The sequence below is a fragment of the Ascidia mentula genome, chromosome 3 (genome assembly GCF_947561715.1).
Source record: "Ascidia mentula chromosome 3, kaAscMent1.1, whole genome shotgun sequence".
NCBI lineage: Eukaryota > Metazoa > Chordata > Ascidiacea > Phlebobranchia > Ascidiidae > Ascidia > Ascidia mentula.
Genome location: NC_138568.1, coordinates 13,867,384 through 13,882,880, shown reverse-complemented (window position 1 = coordinate 13,882,880; position 15,497 = coordinate 13,867,384). Strand labels below are relative to the sequence as shown.

Below are 15,497 nucleotides of genomic sequence, written 5' to 3'. Positions count from 1 at the left end.
TGCCCATTTGAAACACCAAAGAACAAATTCACTTGTTGGAATAATCACTCTTCAGGCAACTTAAATTAATTAAATGAGATCATGTTACCAGCGGCCTAAGCATCCTGTTGATTGGTGGTTTCCAGGAGGGTTGCACAAAGCCTAGGGAAGAAAGTCCCTGACATGGTTGTTCGTGCAACGTAGAACGCATTAGTCGTATATTGGAAACAAACTTTGGTTTAAACGCGATTGCTTGCATTAAATCAGGGCACGGCAATCTATTGAAGGTGCAGAGACGTTCTGAAACGTTTGCAAAAAGCAAACACTTCGTTTATCGTAACTCCAACAACTGTCAAACAATTTACAAACAAACCAATTTTGCGACTTCAATGAAAATCAAAATGACCAAGAAACACATTACTTTATACCACGTAAGCGCTCCGCATGTTTTTTCCTCCCTCTTCAGTTTATGGCCGATTTGCTCATATGTCATTAAAGAGCGAAACGATTAACCAAGAAAACCATACGCGAATGCACGCGACGTAATTAAAACCTGGTACAAAATGTCACAATGAATAATATAAACTTTGATGCAGAGGCAGTGTGACATTTTGTAAATGATATGTCAACATGCTGCCGTTAATGACTTCGTTTGACAACGTTGTTTTTCTACCAAGATATGTTGTTGTTTTTTATGAACCATTCAGTGAGCATCATAAATTATTTACATGGACATCACCAATTTACAATTTCCAGGTGTAAATTCTGGAATCGCGGTCTTTTAAGTACTTTCTAACTAATCTCCCTGAAGCAACGCCCAATTCCCGGATAATTAAGAGAAAACCCTGCCGTATGGAAACACGTAAATCACTTGGTGTGACGTGCAGAATCATCTCGCTGACCCCTGTACCTTGAATGGATCCGAAGTCTCAGAACGATTTACAACGGTGATGGTCGGCAACACACGGCTCGCATCTGACTTTGGGCCGCCACTATAGAAAAGGGTTGCCGACCGCTGAATTCCACATTGTGCAACTTCCGAAACAGAAACTTACTCTTACATTGAGCTAATTGTCTTCATTGCACCGAAGTTGGAGCTGAAAATCAACAATGGTTGCAGCAAAACGCGCTGTTAGCAGAAATCAACCACCTACACGCATGGCGATGCCATTGCAAAAAAATATGTAAAAATATCAACACGGATTTTTTGGTTTTAATAACAAATGGGCTTTAAAACTTTACTTCAAAAGAAGATTAAGTTATCAATAGAATAAAATTTCTAACATAAACAAAAAAAAAATATTTTTGGCTATATTAGTACTTGTATCCAGTAGGTTGCCTTGCATGAGGAAATCAAAAACGCCAAATATTGGAATGTACAACAAGGTGATGTTTTTTCAACAATGTGCTTGTTTTTTTCGATACACCTTGAATAGAAAAATAAGATAATATCCATAAAATAAGAAGGTCTTTCCAGCCGCGACCCTTTCACTTTACCCAACAAGAACACATGAAGGTTTGCAGATGGATCTTCAATGAATAGAGTAGAAAGAATTAAAACCCAAAACCTTTGACAGAAAATTGTCACATAAAACATCGACTGAGTTTGCCACCTTCATAATAACAACTTGTTTATTTGGCTCTCTAGCGACCACTAGTCCTTTTACCTTAATATTACGAGCATTGTCTTTTTTTGCTGTGTCCAAATTACAAATCAGGAGTTTTTGTTGAAAGGCTGTGGATGATTGTTTTTTATGCGTGGTTGGCAGAGCGTGGTTCTCCGTGAGAAAACTCGCATGGGCTTGACTCGATAGTCGCAAGGTTTTATCAGTGTCCATACAATTTAACCTTCAGTGTGTATTAGTTATTTTCGTTGTAGACATTCACGAAAAATTAAACTACGTGATTAATGTTTTGATAAACGCCTCACAGGACCAGATTCTACTGACATTAATAAGCTAAAATAGTTGTCCTGGGGTTTACAGTATTTCATTGCCTTACAATTCAATGCTTCAAGAGAAGGAACCAAATAGGGAATTGAACTGCTTTGCATAGAACTGATCCTGCTTTGCATAGAACGGATTTCCGCGAGTCGGATGAAAATCGGGGAAACGTAGAAGATAGTATAGGACTAAATATATACGCGAACCTGGTAGTAACTAAAACTAAAATCCAAATCTCTACTTCCAAAGTAGCTAGATTTAAATTTTATTTGACCTGTCTGCTGTCGGGATCTGTAAAAGTTCTTGCATGCTGGCGTCTAGAGTTATTGGTGGCTAATTTGTTCCACTTGTATACTAAGCACTTTTAGGCAATAACATTATGTCGACCCGAAACCACACATGTTTATTTATTTTTTGTTTGGCTAAATTTCTTCCTACAACGTATATTTTGCGAAGGTTAAGCTATCAACCCATAAAAGTTTAGACCTGTTTTTTGATACTTGTGACGTGTGTAGTATACTTTTCAACACAAAAGTTAGATTTGTATATGCTTTCATTAATTATTGTCGGGAAGAACGTGCGTGAACTACACGGTCTAACAGATTTCCCAACTGCAAATTTATCTCAAAGCACACATACGAATATAATTCATAATCAAATTCATCAGCATTCTTTTCAAGACTGCGTTTTTAATGAAATAGTGACAAACATGTTTCCGCTTAAGTAATGTTGAATGAAGTTAATAAAACAATACCCCTATTATGTGTAGAACTGTTACATCCTTTTATTAACTAAAAATCCACTTTGTCGTGTGTGTCGCAACTACCATGACAACAAGGATAACACTGGACTCCACGTTGTTCTGGTAGCACGTGGAGAAGTCAATTTGTACGGTTTGTGTGATCGGAGTGGATGTGCAGGTGTAGCCAGTAAGTTGAACGGTATGTGACTTGTAGTTCTTACGATAACCCTCGGGAATCTGCATGAATCTAGGGAAAAAATGTGTTTTCCTGTTAATATTTTTACGCTGCTTATATTACTGTAAATCCAAAAACAAAGTTTGAAACTAAGAAAAGTCTTAGTTCTGTGTGGCAAAGTTACGTTACTTCACCGTTAACAGTTAGTTATGCGTTTAATTGTCGCTTAGACACAATCTGTGATGTTTGCTTGCTCACAAAACATCCATTCATCAAACTACATTGTCGTACCTTGATTCAGTGGAGTTAACTGCCTCCCACGATTCGTGATACGCAGAATGATTGTTTACCGCAAACAGACTTTTTGGAGTGAGAGCGAAGAGCAGTTCGCCTGGTCGTGGAAAAGTGTAGCTCAAATTATACGTGCGCTGACTACAGCTTTGCACTTCGGCCGTCAGGAAGAGAGTACAGTTCGGAAACTGAAAAGTGACCCTTGTCTCTCGAGTCAGCAAATGCCTAAAAGTGAGGGTGACTTCGTAGATGCTATTCGATTCGGGAACAGTGACGTTAGTTGGAGAATTAGCCAAAAGCGTTCGACTGACTGCTGTATTGTTCCTGCGTAAAATCATATACCCTTGTGCGGGGTAGCCTTTGGGCAACGAGTAGTGCATTTCTACAGAGCGGTTACAGCAGTCATATGTCCCCGTTGAAAGCGTAACAGCGCACTGGGGTAAGTTGAAGAATTCACGACTAACCTCCCTAGTGTCTACACAAAATGGAATTTGAACGTTCACCACTTCGCGCTGTTCGATCAATTGGCCACTATAATTTACCAGCGCCTGCAACGTCACAGCAATGAGGTCACCCGGATTGATTGTGGTGTTCGATGCTTGACCAAAGCAAGAAGTTGCAGAAGTATTTCCCAGTCCTGAGCAGTAGTAGTTGGTATGGTTTGTACCACTTATTGTAACAATAAGTTTGTAACCGGCGACACGTGACTGTGATGTAGCACCTGTGGTGGACCACGTGATTTTTAAACCAAGACTATGAATGCCTGAGGCATTGCGTACAAAGCGTTCCGCTTTCAAAGTGGTTGAAGTTGTCAGGTTGGCGACAGCTGGGTTATTGGATATCTGACTTCCAAAACTAGGACACATTGCGATTTGCTCGGCACATGTCGCATTTTGAGCTGCCGATAATGATACGCATGAATCCATACATACACCAACGTTGCTTGATGCAGTCCAGAGGAAACTGAATGACAAAATGATGAAAAACAACGTGCTGTACATTTTGATTTAGCAACTTGTTTCTAGTAAATAAAAAGTAATGCACTGTTTTATTATGCTCAAGCTTAACTATTGCACTGACCTGTTTTCGACACAAACTATTTTAAACAACAAAACATTAACGTCAACAAAAAAGCATTCACGAAAAAGACGATGCAACACTCTGAGTGTAGTTTGCAGTACCACAACCTATTACTACGTAGTAAACTTGACTTCACTTCAGGGATATCCTCTAAAGCGCCTCTAAACTTTGTGTTTGATGGCATATCCTCGTAGGTATAAAACGACAACCATCGATCCTACAGTTTCCTGTGACGTGACTCCTACGCCGGTTTACATCGTGACTTGTGTAACTCCCTACTTAGCCTCGTGATTTGACCACATTTTCTATCTCACTACACGTGGTGTTTCGCGTCGTGCGCGCTGTTACTTTTTGACTGCTGAGTTGACTGGATTTTTTTGTAAATACAACTACTACTAGGACCGTTCGATGGCCATTCTGTTTGCAGAGGAAACAAACTGCCATCAAACTACACCTACTTCCTATTTCGACGCCAATTCAACTTCCCAATCAATTAAATACCGTCTCGACAGCAAACATGATAACCGTGTTCAAAAACTATTTTCATTCTCGTGAATGTTTCCGTACTTAAAGCTCTTTAAATCGCCCAGGGCTAGACATCATTAGATACTTCAAACTAATTTGTATTTTGGTGATTTTCCTTTTATAGCGCAAAAGTTTATTTGTGGAACATGTGGATGTGCTAAAAGCGATACTTTTAATGAACATATTTTGCCAAAAGTATGTTTCCAACTGTAGCAACAGGCATGTTTCCCTACTTAATTCTTTACACATTTGGAACACATACGGACTGCAGACGGTGTTAAGCTTTCCTGCCGGAGCTCCCACAGGCTTTCGTGCATCCTGCTGGACAACACATTTTTTCTGACACTTTGTTATAAAACGCCCATTTTCGTAATCCTTCGACAATCTATCCTATAGTCTAGTCTCGTCTACGCGCTCAGTCGCTCGTACTCTCTCGGCCCTGTCGTTATTATCGCCATCGCGCTGTAAACGTTCGCACGTCATTTTAATAGTTAATTCGCTGCAATTCAGTCACGTGTTAATCGCGCTTGAAACAAGTTGAACTTAAGCCACCTGGTAATTGCAATCGTGTGTTTCCATTAATAAAGAAGTCTGTTCACGGAGCTTTTAGTTCAGTAGTCTATATCAGCAAGAACACGCAAACAGACTTTAGCTTCAGCACAGCAGCAACCAGAAGGATTCTATTTGTACGCTGCACAACCCAGATATTATTATTTTATAATTAGCCAACTGTTTCTTCTCCAGGTGATTAGATGACATTGCGGGAAAATCGACCCCATTGGCAACAAAATTTCCCACTTGAAATACATGTAAATTGTGTAAAATTTTTATGTACATTTGGCCAAAAGGTTAGCATTCAGTCATCACAAGGGGCGTATTTGCCGCAGAGACTTGGCATCCAAGTGCACATCTCTCTATCTCAGTGTTTCTTAACCTTTTTTGGATCACGAACCCCTAAAACATTATTTGAAAAGCTATGTACCCCTTTGCAAGAAACATATTGCAAATGTCGAAAAATTAAAATTCGTGGACAGCGAAACCTTATGGACAGAGGAAAATACGTAGATTTTCCGAATAATTGTATTTCGTTTCATGGACCCCTTAATGCGTCTTCTCGGACCCCTTGGGGGTCCATGGACCCCAGGTTAAGCTCTATCTGGTACCGGGGTACAACGGTCATTTGAACAAATTAAACGTTAACAGTTTGTCAATAGAAAATGCGTGATACATAATAAAAACATAGAAGTAACTTTATAAAGCCGTACGATCTATCCTTTGTGTCTTCTATCATAACAGTAAGCATGTAGAATTTCAAATAGTTGGAGCTGAGACCACGTGACAATGAAGACAACAGAAAAAAATAGGGACATTTCTAAGTGAGGACAACATTATTTTCAAACACACGGTCTTTTGATATGTGCATAAATATTACCGCATAATTGCTGCTAGCTGTTTAGAACTGTGTCCTTGTAATCCTACGCCAACATGATTGAGACTCGGTAAAAAATTAAGAGAAACACGCGTAAAAGTTTTTAAGAACAGTAGTCCCGTATATCATAGACTGTAAAAATGTTACAGGTCGCACTAACCTTTCTTTTACAACAATACAAATATATTGCACCATATACTTAAGGGTGTCACAAGAGAAAGTTCTAACTAACTTGAAAAGGTGAAATGAGCGCGCAGATTGTTGAAGCGACGTACCTTTAGAAATGAAGACCGCGACAGCTTCTTCAATTTACTTTAAATTAAATCACGTGTGAATGTTATACGACTACATAGTCATGCAGCATACTTTTTGACAGTTGACAGCGGAGAGCGTTCTCTTCTGTTTTAGTTTTAAGGTAGTTGAATAACATAAGACACTGTCCGCCAGATTAGAATTGCCATGTTGTCTTGTCTCATTTGATTTCATGAAAACGTTTTAGTTAAACAACTCAGTTAGAAAAATTGGTTTGGCATTAAGCTTTTATTGTATAACCCTTTGAAATAATTTTAACCGCTTGCCGCCAGTTCAGCACCTCTGCAAGCTGCAGACAGACGTATGCAATAATAATTCACGTCCGCCAGGAAAACCATATTGGTCTGTAACAAAACACTACTGTGGTTGCCGTTCGTTGCAGTTGACTAAGTTTCTTTGCTAAAAGTGTGCGATAGTAAACAACTAAAATACCAACGTTAAATACGCACCGTTAGCTATTAGTATTACTCAGTGGTGCAGCATATATCAGTGCTATACACAGGTCACTTCTAGCTTTGATAGATTTGAGCAATTTTCTCAAACTTGTTGTTGCTGATTGCTTACGTAGCGATTTGCATAAGTGAATGGCTTTATTTTTGTTTGTTTACATATATGGTGTATTTTTGCCTCAAAACAGTGAGCTGACAGGAAAGCCTTCATCGGTGCACATGAATACAATGACCATGAAAAATATGGGAAGTGTATAACTACCTATACTTGACTACGATAGTTAGGAAAACAGACACCTTATGATGCTTGAAGATATTGCCAAAACATTTATCAATGCATGAACACGTAGGTTAATTTATGTCACAACGCGTCATTTCGCTTAGTAAGATAGATTCGCAAACGTCACAGAAGAAAAAATGCACGTTCGCATAATTCAGCACATTGCTGCAGCGTAGGTTTGTCGAGGTTAAAGTATACCAGGTATAAGCAAGGTTTTGTGAGATGCATTTTTCCGCATTTGTTTAACCCAAAAGTTTATTTGGTTTTTGCTTGAAGCAAACTTAGTGTACCAAAGCAGTGCATAGCTTTACTCCAGCCGTTGTTAAGCAATGTATTTTTCAATGCAGGAAATGATGTCTATGCGTCATGTTGTTACTAAACATCATCAGCGTAACAAGTGGTTGCGTGGAAGTAATGTTTCTAGGTGGTGCTGTGTACGGCTGGCCATCCTTGGAATTTGTACTTATCCAAGAAGGTTACTTTCAGTCCAACTGCTCCACATCCAAGAATAACGAAACGGCATTGGAAAATTGTACATTCCAGAAAACAAATCTAAACTTGGTTTTTACTCTGGCCACTGTTGCAATGATGGTTACAACTTTTCCTTTTGGTTACATTCTGGACCGCTATGGCACTTGGATTGTCCGAACCATCGCGTGTGCTTGCTTTACTTTGGGGTGGACCCTGATGGCTGTAATGTCAACGGCAACATCGAATATATTATTTCCGGCCTTGATGATGATAGGAATGGGCGGTCTTCAATTTCTTGTATCCAATACACAACTTGGAAACTTGACGAAAAACTTTAAGTCGGTGTACATCACTGCAATTAACGGGATGTTTGATTCTGGCGTCATAACACTCTTTTTCATTAAACTTGCTTACGATAACGGTTTAGCGCTTCTTTCAGCGTTCCGGTTCATGGCCGTTATCAGCATTTTGCCATGGTTACGTACATTTCTTGTTATGCCAAGGTACATCTTGTCTAATTACAGTGCAAACGCAAAGTACGGCATTCTTGAGTTCGGCAAGTTTTGTACAAAAGATAAAAGTGGGACTGAATCTGAGCCTGAGAATAATATCACCATCAGTGCAACAAACAATCAACTCGAGTTGGAACATGATGTTGAAAGTGCTACATTTTTGGTTTGTTTAAAATCTAAACTTTACTGGTCGAACTGTTTCTTCTTTGCCATAGGCTACCTGCGTTTAGTGTTCTTTCTTGGCAATTACATAAACTGGATAGCGGAAATCAAACCCACTGATTAGTTTGACTTTTTTGCTAATCTCTTTGGGTATATTTTGATTTTCGGCGGCTTAGCTGCTCCTATCAACGGTGCAATATGCGAAGGAGTAACAAAATATTCTGGTACTGCTGTAACAAGTCTCCGTGTACGCAAACTTCGAGGATTGTTTTGTTCAATGTCAATTACAGGAATTTTGCAGATAACACTAAGCATCACAGTGCTTACGAACAGTGTGTATGCATCTCTAGTTGTCCTTCTATTCTATCGATCATTTTTGTTTAGCAGTGCCGCTAATTTTCTTGCTCAAATTTATCCCATGTGTCATTTTGGAAAGCTTTACGGCCTGTCGTATTTTGTAGCCGGATTGACCGCATTTTTGCAGTATGTATTGTTTATAACATCTAGTAGTGATTATATACTTCTGGGAGGCGGGGTGTTAGCATTGCTTCATCCCGTATTAATTTTTTTTGGATCGTTTTTTATCTTTTCGATTTAGTATCTTTCTTACACATTTTTTGACAGTCGCCTCGTAATACTTTTACTGCTCAACTATTTCAAACAAGATATTCGACAATACTTTTTTCTTCGTATTTTGTATTTGCAACGCAATTTTAACCGCATTATTCCACCGAATTCTAACTGAAAAAATAGAATCTGCATTATAAGAACAGAATAAGTAATTTTAGCTCAGCCTGGCATCAGTATTCGCAGACTTAACGTCACCACACAAGTTTCCTGGGGTAGAGTAGGCAGTAAGTGTTTCCCCTTCACTGGACATTCCGGAAAGGTCGTACATTGTCGGGCAAAACGCTCAAGCGCTACTCACCTGTAACCACCCCGTAGAGCAAATGTCAGGAGGCTTTACAATGTATGGACTGTATAAAGGAGAAAAAGCTGACGGCGGACGCTGCCACTATTGTGGTATGTGTCATCACGCAGAAACACTTCCACATGTACTGAGGGTTATTTAACACAGATGACACATCAACCTTTGCAAGGAATTTATTTATCACTCCCATGGCTACTATTTTAGCACTATCCAAGTGAATAATTACGTATAGCCGGCTCGTATAGGTTTGAATACAGAATGTGCACAATATCATAAACGGTAATTGTCGTGAAATGCACAGCACTAAATCATGCATTGCAAACAATAAAACTTGGTTTAAAACAATCCTTCTATTTTAAGTGTAATAAAATTAACATCACGACAACGAACTGTACATAAATATGTTGCAACCATTTAGGACAAGGTGCAATTCGACGTCGACTCTATTCAAATAGTATTTTAGCACGCACGTGGTGACAAATTTAACTTAGTTTAACAACTACGCATACAACTTTATCAGTCCACACGTTTTCTTATAATTATTAAAGAAACTATAATTTTACAAATATATAGGCCTTGAAACTATCCAAACATACGTACAATACAGGTACTAAAATGTCCATGTTTACAAAAAAAACACTCCAAGTTTATACACAAGAAAATGATTAGATATGCTTCCCAGAAATAAATAAATAACGATTCTACTAATAAATATAATCGTGCTTAATTACTACTAACAATAATATTTATAATAGTTTCAAATCAGGGAGTCGAGTAGATTATGCGCAACCGCATGAGTGTAAGTGTTCTCGGCACATTCGATGAGTAGGTTTGATAATCACGTTCTTTCTGTGGAAGTATCCGTTAAGACAGTTGACATAAAATGACGCCTGGAACAGGCATTCTTTTATATCAGTTGGACGAAATCTTGGTATCGTTGCACTCCTCTAAAAGCAAATAAAACGTGTCATAGGAATATGCATACTTCATATCATAATTTTCCTTTAAAATTTATGACTTGGTTTTTCTTAAACTTACACAGCCCACAAAATTAGTCGATTCATAAAATTTTTTAACGACTTCTGGTGTTGAACCGACGTGAGATTCCATATAAATAGATGCCGCTTTACGAAGATATCTAGAAAGACCAACGAACAATTGTTGATTTACAAAAAACATGCAAATGGATTTTGGCATGGTTGTTACAAAAAGCAATGGCGCTTACCTCATCGAATCGCAAATGTTCCTGTGCATTGTTTCGTTGCTCCGTACTCGACTTCTTCCACAATTTTGTCTGTTAATCTACAAAATGCAACTGCTCACATTTCCAAATTTTTCGTACGGTACCAGCAAAAACTTTTTACTTATGACATAATAGAAAAGGCGTTAAACAATACTTTATTGAGCAAAACTGTTTTTTTCTAAGAGCAACTTGGGTTGGATATTTTTCAACGAGCAAAACTTTTGAAAAAACAAGCTTTGTGCTTTTGAAGATGTGCGAAATTTGCAATTTATTGTACCTTACTTGCTTACCTGTTTATTATTTTGAAATTCATTCATCACCTCTTTTGCTGCTATTCGACATCCTTTCAACAATATGGGAATAAGTGTTTCCATATTGTATTCTGTTTTTACAGGATGTGCCAACACCTCATAAGCACAGTAAAAGACGAAAAACGCGCAGAACACTTTGAAATACTGCATAATCGTAGTTTGTGTCGCGGTACAACGAACGAACAGTTATACAAATCAGTATTTTTATGTATCCTAAAAAAACGTTCTTCTGCCTATTGTGCAACAAGTGTGTTAAATTCGTGCAATTTAACTTTGTGATGTCCAAAAATGCTTTAAACAACTCGTTTAAACTTTTATTGTCACGCAAAAAATTTGGGTTAAGCTTACCCCTTTGTAAAGTTGTTCAGCCACAATTTTTAATTCCCATTTAATTCATATTTTTTCACTACAGAAAAATTGCATTAGTTGCATGTGTCTATAGGCTGCTAACCTCGTGGGGGCAATTTGCCCCATACATGCCTTATCGACCCAAGAACGCCCCCATTTATACAGAAAACATATACGTGGGTGTAGAGGTGTCGCTGCAAAACTAACCCTCTTCAAAGGTGGTGAATGACTACACTCGTGATTCATTTTGGAAAACATCGAATTGTTTGAGTGAACAGCTTTCGTTTTATGAAAAGCACATATTTTTTTGCAGTAGCATATTCAGGACATGTTGACGATGCCGAAGTTTGGTGGAAAAATTATGCACGTCCTACCACTTGAAGAACATTTCCGAATATCGGCGGGGGTATTGTAAGTCAACTAACTAGGCGAAGATTTCCACACATTATGGTGGCTATGTTGTCGCTGTCATTCGTTGGCTACCAAACTGCAGTCGCCAGTCACCAAACAGCAATGAATTGATAGCTCGAAAAAGTTGGTCCTGTTTGCCACTCACTTGAACATTATTAGCGCTACTCCTGATAGGCTACATAAATTTTGGAATATATGTTTAGCCATGTTCCTCGTAAAGTATACAATCGGTACAGAGGTGGAGCAAATGCATGACATTTTCCGGCTTGGAAAACGCAGTATTTTTCAAATTGACGGTTGCGACGAAGTTTGGAAGTTGGTTGCCAGGTTTCGAGAGACATTTTTGGGTTTTGGAAAAATCTTGACAGACTGCTCTCCGGGCACTTCGCACAATATTGTGGCGAGGTGAAACGAGATGGGCGTTATGTAATTGTTCTTTTACACGGATAGACGACAATATACAGTATAGACGTTCTCGCCCACATACCTTGGTCTGGCGACTGTTTAGTGATTCATCGTTTATGCCTCTGAAAACTGTTTTCCTGGAAATACAGTTGGGGTGTGCTTTTTGTGATGAAATACGGTTCCTGTTCAAGTGCAAAAATGATTACAACGTCAGGTGTTCGCGTGACACCTTTGGACAATGAATTATATTTTTCCCAACGCGACCGTAAGGAGACATTCACACAATGTATCGCTAGTGCGAATAGTATTAGCAAATTTTCGAAAAATTCTAGTTTAGGCATTTGTGCATCAGTTCAATACAAACTATTTCAGATTACTTTCCGCTACAAGGCGATAAAGATTAGGATCTTCTTTTTAACGCACAGCGCAACGAAAGATTATTTTGAGGTTTGAAACGCGCAGGCAATCAGTGTTTTAACAAAACAGGTCAGTCCAAAACTGAAATACTTGGAATATCAGATACGAAGTGAACGATGTTGGGCCGGCCTGTGGTGAGCTCGCGCAGCATTGTCAGTCCATCAGGCACTTTTCGCAGTCTCCTTACACGCAGCGCCAAGCATCAGTTGCAAGATGACATCATCAAGCACGTTACGCCCAATTGCGCACATCGAGTGCGCAACGAGCTTCACTGGCGCATGATGGGCTTGACTGAGGGTAAACCCCAAAAGTTTGCTACGTCGTCGGTAAGTGACCCACAAGCATTTTTTTAGCATTTGGAGTCACCAGGTAACGGTTGGACTACAATATAAAATAAATGCCAAAAATAACTTTAATGAAATATTCAACTCATGTTTTCTGTTTGGTTGGCACTGAATCCACTTTTTTCTGAAAATGGCTTTCTATGGTATACCAACATATGGAATGTATAGTAGGCAAAATTTCATTTGGACCAAATGGTTTGAAGTATAGTATCTGTTTACGATCCCATACCGTGGTTGATGTATCGTTTACACGGTACACAATGTTACGACGTGTTTTCACAGCTTAGGTGTCATACACTTTGTTAAGTCCATTCTTTTGGTCCGCTTAACGTGTCAGACTCGATCCACATTCAGCACAAAGGTTTTGTGTGGCAATAGAAACCCTGTTTTCAAGTTTTGACCAAATTCGATAAAGGATAGCCTACCCTACACAACTAAAGCTGTTGGTTCACTAAAGTATTCGATAAATGTTTATTTTGCTTGTTTTTCATTCCTGAAAACTATTCATGTACATTTAACCCCCTCTTTTTCTCGCTGTTGAGTGACGTCATGTGTTGATTATTGTGTCAGTTAAACATAGTGGTAATGAAATCTCCCGTTTAAAACATGACACGATTATGTTAGTTAGAAACCTATCAAAATATATTAAATTAACACCAGATTTTATTGCAAATGTTGTACTTAAGTTTTAATGGCCTTCGCCTGCAATGGCGAATGTGCATGGGATGGCGTGAACATAAAATACCTACAAATGAAAGTAACCATTTGTAGCATTGCCATGTGTCGGTCACAAAAAAACTAAATTGCTTTCTTATACAGCAAACACCGAAATTTATACCTAATATTATATGGTGCTCAAATTAATATTTTTAGTGGCTGAAGACCCAGTACCCGTACCTCGTGTACAGAATCATTTGCTTTGCACACGCTGTTTCGATTCTAACCTACAAAGCCTACGCTGAAAGCATAAAGGAAGACCCACCATCAGTAAGGCCCTATTTTTCACTATTGTACACTTAAGTTAATTCCAAAGAAATCAGACCTATAAGGTATCGACATTTTTATTGTGGCAAAGATTACAAAAATGAAACGGAACTTCATCTCTTGTCATATTGTATGAATAATTACAGAAAGATTTTATTGTACTCGTGTCTTTGACTTAACATATTTCCGATTTTCCGATCATATTGCAAAAAACAATGCAAAAAACGTATTTGTGTCTCAAGATTGCGTGGATTGAAGCTATGCCCACGTGGTCCTTTATCATCTACACAGCGTACCACACTATTGCCTTGGTGTTTACGGCTCTGCAATTCTTTCATGATTGTCTTTGCAATGACGATCTTGCTTGGTAAGAATTCGACAGATAAATCTTGTTTTTTGCTGAAGTCACCAATTCTTTGTCATTAACACGTAATGTCATGCGATACATTTATTTCAAACAGTGTGAAGACAATAGGTATAATACATACACAATGGTAGGTATCACAAAATCAGTTGGGTGATGCAGACAGTTGCATTCAATGGATCCTTCGTGTGCTTTGTCGGTTCACTTGGATACATTGCCTCAACTTCTGCTGGAAATGATTCCGCTCAAGAGTGGTTTGCAGTTTACAGAAGGTTATTTATCTTTTCATTTTCTCACGATTTCTCTCGCTTTCGTAATATTAATTAATTGCATGATCAGTTTTTTTTTTGTTATTTTGTAAACTAATAAATTTAATAACATTTTGTGCAGTGATGACGTCAACTTCTACGCAATCGTCGGAATAGTTATGATTGTCGATATATTTGTTACCAATGTTAGCGTTCGCTTGCTCCACTTTATTTACGCCGATTTCTTCATTCTTGTATTTTACTCCTTTCATATTTACCGCTGGGCTTCGGGCTTTACACCTGGCTTAGTGGCGTTAGACTATGGTGGCAGACTCGATATTGCGGTTCCGCACCTTTTCGTCACAGTCCTAGTGATCGTTCCACTCACGCACGTGATTGCGTACGGCATGGACACGCTCCGTTGGCGCCTGATGATCTCATGTGTGACACGTCACAGGCGACGAATCATCGACCTAGTAAACGCTGCAGAAGGGTTTGAGGTGTACGGCACAGCGACCCCCAACAAACGTCAGTCAGCAACTGCACAGTCGAGTAACGTGTACGCAGCCACTACAAGACCAGCAACATCTGTTTTGTAAATGCTATAGTTCTTTCATATTGCATTTTACGCCAATAAAGCATCATCTTTTTCATAGTTTTGAAACGTTGCAAAATGGACACTAAATCTGTAAATAATCCATTCTGTTTTGTTGACGTATAAAATAAAATATTTCACCTCTGGTTTTGATAAATGCGAACAAATAGAAGATTTTTTCTGAGATCAAGCAGCATACATGCACATATTATGTAAGCGTCGTTGGATTATCGATCGGTCAAGGAAAAGCGTCGTCCCCAATCAATACATTGTGATAGTACCTACCGGTTAGATTATCGCGTTGCTTATATACAAGTTTGCTAAATATTTCATTGAATATTGTTGAGTTTTGTGAAAAATATATTTTAAATTTAGGTATTGGAAAATAGAAGTGTATAGAAGCTTATCCATGTTTAAAACTATTCGAAAACGGGAAAATATTTTAATATTTTTATTCCAGAATAAATCCAAATACATTTTGCAATAAAATTTTATTTTTAAAAATAGGCTTAAAATTAGAGAAGTAGCATTGTTGTGTTATGGGGG

At 38.4% G+C, this 15,497-nt stretch overlaps 3 protein-coding genes across 3 annotated transcripts; 2 read left to right on the top strand and 1 right to left on the bottom strand.

Annotated features, from left to right (window-relative positions):
* Window positions 1-2,600: 2,600 nt before the first annotated feature.
* Window positions 2,601-4,147, bottom strand: LOC145895168 (uncharacterized). The gene is made up of 2 exons (XM_082983939.1): window positions 3,131-4,147; window positions 2,601-2,911 (listed from the first exon to the last, which is right to left on the bottom strand). Exons 1-2 carry the CDS (start codon window positions 4,129-4,131, stop codon window positions 2,710-2,712), a joined length of 1,203 nt encoding a protein of 400 aa, XP_082840065.1. The 5' UTR covers window positions 4,132-4,147; the 3' UTR covers window positions 2,601-2,709.
* Window positions 4,148-7,571: 3,424 nt separating this feature from the next.
* On the top strand, window positions 7,572-9,412 carry LOC145895680 (equilibrative nucleobase transporter 1-like). The gene is made up of 2 exons (XM_082984472.1): window positions 7,572-8,351; window positions 9,296-9,412. Exons 1-2 carry the CDS (start codon window positions 7,572-7,574, stop codon window positions 9,410-9,412), a joined length of 897 nt encoding a protein of 298 aa, XP_082840598.1.
* Window positions 9,413-12,469: 3,057 nt separating this feature from the next.
* LOC145895026 (uncharacterized) lies at window positions 12,470-15,097 on the top strand. Its single transcript, XM_082983771.1, has 5 exons — window positions 12,470-12,742; window positions 13,634-13,747; window positions 13,987-14,111; window positions 14,243-14,380; window positions 14,499-15,097. The coding sequence occupies exons 1-5, from the start codon at window positions 12,533-12,535 to the stop codon at window positions 14,953-14,955; spliced, it is 1,044 nt and encodes a 347-aa protein (XP_082839897.1). The 5' UTR covers window positions 12,470-12,532; the 3' UTR covers window positions 14,956-15,097.
* Window positions 15,098-15,497: the final 400 nt, after the last annotated feature.